This window comes from Arachis duranensis, chromosome 10 (genome assembly GCF_000817695.3).
Source record: "Arachis duranensis cultivar V14167 chromosome 10, aradu.V14167.gnm2.J7QH, whole genome shotgun sequence".
Classification (NCBI taxonomy): Eukaryota; Viridiplantae; Streptophyta; class Magnoliopsida; order Fabales; family Fabaceae; genus Arachis; species Arachis duranensis.
In genome coordinates, this window is record NC_029781.3 from 41,420,238 (window position 1) to 41,424,229 (window position 3,992).

Below are 3,992 nucleotides of genomic sequence, written 5' to 3' on the forward strand. Positions count from 1 at the left end.
ATGAACCTATACTTGGGACAGGCAAACTATTCATACCGAGATTTACATAAGCTTTAAATACATACGTTAAGCAGAGAAAAGAGTAATCAGAGCAGAATAAAGTAACACAGAGAACATAGTAACCAGAACAGAGTAAAGAAATACGAAGGGAAAAGATTAATATGATAAAGAGAAATGATTTGAGCCAAGCTTTTGTACAAGTGAAAGATGTAAAGTTTGTACAGGATGATTGAACAAAGAAAGAGAGAGGTATTGTATATGAATATGTAATTAGAGATGAATAACGAGAATGATAACTTATGATGATAATTACACTGATTCTTTTGAGGAAAGGTATTTAGTTTATGAAATTGTTAGCAAGGACGTGGGTTTTGTCCCGCTTGCGTATTTATGATTATAAAAGAGAATAAAAAGCAGAGGACCTGTTGAAAGGTCATTTGTTGCTTGAGGCAACCTAAGAGATGTGTTTATTCATTTGTTGCATTATGGCAACTCCTGAGATGTTTATGTGATGATCTGCTGCGTGAGGGCAGTCAGATAGATGGTGGTGTGACCACTGAGAACGCTTTCCTACGGTACAGATTTATATTTTGATTCTGTAAGGCAGAGGGGTTATTTCCTGCTACAGAGTACCATGACCACCTGTTCCATTTCTGTAGTGGCAGAGGGGTTATTTCCTGTATACAGAAGGTGTGTCGGCGTACATCCCTGCAGTGGCAGATGTGTTATTTCCTGCGTGCAGTGGACCTTGTGGTGGCAGAGGGGTTATTCCCTGTACACAGGGGTATAGCCAATAGGAAAGCCTTATCCAGACAGAGGTTGCTGGATAATGTCGGGAGCGGGTTAGTAACCGACAGATGAGCTCATTACCTGCACTAGGGCTAGACATGCATCATTCTTGTCTGCGCATCATTCTCTATTGCATTCCTTTCTGTGTGTGATTTATTTCTTTGTGTTTGTCTGCTTGTATGCTATTTCTGTGTTTTATTTTCTTGTATTCTTTTGTCTGTGTTCTGCTTTCTATTTTCTCTACTTTCTCATCCTATCTTTATCTTCTATTTACTGCTTCACTATATTATGTTATTCGTCTGCTAATCGACCCCAAATAAATGAACGTAACTAATAACCCCGACCCTACTAAGAACTCCCCAGTTCTTACCCCTTCTCTCTCCTTTCCCCCTTCAGATGGAAGCAAGAGTTTCTTTCCGTAGTTCGCTGATGACCGTTTGCAAAAAGGATTCCGCTCTAGGTAGTCTTATGAGTCTAGGGTGAATCCCATTCTCTGTTTATATGTATATACTGTGGGACCAGCCAATGTCCGCACCCCGTTTGTACGTGAACTTTAACCTAAATCCTGTGTACGAGACTCCTGTTGTGTGGCTACTTGATGAGGTACCAGAGAGACGTCATATGGCAATGTCTGATCGTGCAGAGGAGTAACAAATGATATCTAGCTATATCTAGGGGTGCTCTAACTAACAGTCTATATTCTAATAAAGGCTGAATCACCGAATGTTGTCAACTACTTGTGATGTGTTTATGTGTGGTTGTTTGTAACTGTTTTATATATTATTAGTTGTGAATTGATTATGAATGATACTGTTTGTTAATCAAAATGTTTTCAAAAAAAAAGTACCTCGTAAAATAACTACGCTTTTAACAATGAATCAGGCTCATATGATAAATAATAGATAATAATTAGGAAGACAAGTTGGTAGCGCTCAGTTTCTAGTATGATCATGACGTACAAGAAATTGGGTCGTTACAATTTGGTATCAGAGCAGTTCGTTCCCAGTAGAGCCTGGGGAGTGGACTGACTTTGCTTCATTTCATACTCTGTTGTGTGTGTCTCATGCTTATAGGATATCTCAATGATATGTGTTGCATGATCGTTTCTGTGTTTTTATTTTGGGAATGTTCACACTTAACTTGAGGTATTGAGACTGATCACCTTAATAACGATTGTTTGGTGTGAACAGAACTACAATGAGACCACAGAGACAGAGTGCGCGAGAAGGAACCCCTAGTGATAACCGAGAGAGAGAACAGGAAACGTTTATGACTACCATGAACGCTGTAGCTGAGGCAGTGCGTGAGGCTGCAGTTGCAGCGGCTAGGGCTGTTGACCGTCTTGGAGTGAGAAATAGGAATGAGAATGAGCATGGGGAAGATAGTAGGAATGATGAGACCAACTTAGGGCATCCTGAAAGACCTATGACCCTTGCGACCTTTCTAAAGGTTAACCCACCTAAGTTTAAAGGTACACTCGTGGCGACCGATGCTGACAACTGGTTTCGAGGTATCGAACGATCACTGCGAGCGCAACATGTTCCGGAAGGCCAACACGTGGAATTCGCTACTTATATGATGGAAGGAGAAACGAAGCATTGGTGGCAGGGGATACAGCGACTACTGCAACAGAATGAAAATGACATTCCTTGGGATACCTTTAGGGATGAATTTTATAAGAAGTATTTCCCGAGAGCAGCACGTGATGCCAAGGAGATGGAGCTTATGCAGCTGAAACAAGCGGATATGACTGTTGCTGAGTATGCCCGTAAATTCGATGACTTGTGTCGTTTCTCCAAGATTTGTCAAGGGAACCCAACAGACTTTGAGGAATGGAAGTGTTTAAAGTTTGAAGGAGGACTCCGAGAAGAACTGATGAATTCTGTTGTTCCGCTAGAGATACGAAATTTTGCTGAACTAGTGAATAAAAGTAAACTAGTGGAAGAATGTTCAAAGAAGTTGGCAATAGCTCGAGCAAGTCGTAGGGAGGATTTACAAAGAGACTTTGTTCAGAATTTAGCCCCTCAAGGTCGCAACTTTAAAGCCATTGGTCAATTCCAGCATTGGAATGGAAACCACCGAGCTGTCAGCCTTCTAACTTGCAATAATGGTAGTGACAATAACCGTGACATTCGACAAGGACATGAGAGTCAACCTCACCAAGCTCAGAATGGTGTAATATGCCCAACTTGTGGAAAGAACCATGGTAGTAGGCTTTGCCGGGTTAGAACAGGTTTATGTTACTATTGTAATAAGGAAGAACATCGGGCAAGAGACTGTCGGAAATGAATGGTAGATGAGTCTGCTGGCAACACTATAAAGTTTGGATCTATCACTCGAGGTAAGTTCTTTGCTAAGAATTTGCTTAAGTCAGACATCATTGCAACTTTTTACCTACGCCTCAAATTTTGAGGGCAAAATTTTCTTTTAGGAGGGTAGAATGTAACAACCCTGATTTTCGAGTATGCGAGATATTTTCTGAAGGCACGAATTTTGCCAGAAGATCAGTAAAGGGAACACCTCTTCTATATCAACAAGTATCTCAATCCTCATTGTCATTATGTCATCCTTAAGCTAGAACCTTTTCCAAGGCAAGCTCGATAACGCGGTCACGAAGAACCTAGTTTTTGAACCGTATCGGTTAGGAGTTTTGATTCGATCTTTCGTAAATTGTCTCGGTTTGATGAACCGGACTCGATTCATGAGAGAAGAGATATAATAGGATAATATTATCATTATATTAGTATTAGAAAATTCTTGAATGATATTATAAGGTTACCTGGTCTGTTTTAGTTAAAAACAGAAAATCGATTTAACCGGGTTTACGGTTTACTGGTGCAGCTTAGCACCAGCACTCTCTGATGAATTTAGCAATGCTAAGGCCTCATTATACATGTTCTATTCTCATAATAAATATGTTACTAGTGTCATTTATGCTAGTAGCTCAGAAAATAATTTTTAGAGATATTTTTACGAGTGTTCCGATACACCTAGTTTTAGTTGTTATACACCTGAGATATTTTAATATTATTTTAATCCACCTCCAAGCCAACCAATCATAACTCACCTTACACCCCCAAGACCTCCAAGGCTGTCTCATTTGCTCATTGTGGCCGAAAATCACCAAGAGAAAAAGGAGAGAAAGTTCTTGGTTCATAAATCTTCAAAGCTTGATTTCTTCTGAACTAAAACTCAAATCAAAA

At 39.9% G+C, this 3,992-nt stretch overlaps 1 protein-coding gene across 1 annotated transcript; it reads left to right on the forward strand.

The window, feature by feature from the left end:
* The first annotated feature begins 1,290 nt into the window (after positions 1-1,290).
* On the forward strand, positions 1,291-3,078 carry LOC107469730 (uncharacterized). The gene is made up of 2 exons (XM_016089111.1): positions 1,291-1,436; positions 1,980-3,078. Exons 1-2 carry the CDS (start codon positions 1,291-1,293, stop codon positions 3,076-3,078), a joined length of 1,245 nt encoding a protein of 414 aa, XP_015944597.1.
* Positions 3,079-3,992: the final 914 nt, after the last annotated feature.

Coding starts and splice junctions, on each gene's coding strand:
- LOC107469730 (XM_016089111.1), top strand. CDS start 1,291: ATGTATATACTGTGGGACCAGCCAATGTCCGCACCCCGTTTGTACGTG. Junction 1,437..1,979: donor ATGTCTGATCGTGCAGAGGA/GTAACAAATGAT, acceptor TGGTGTGAACAG/AACTACAATGAGACCACAGA.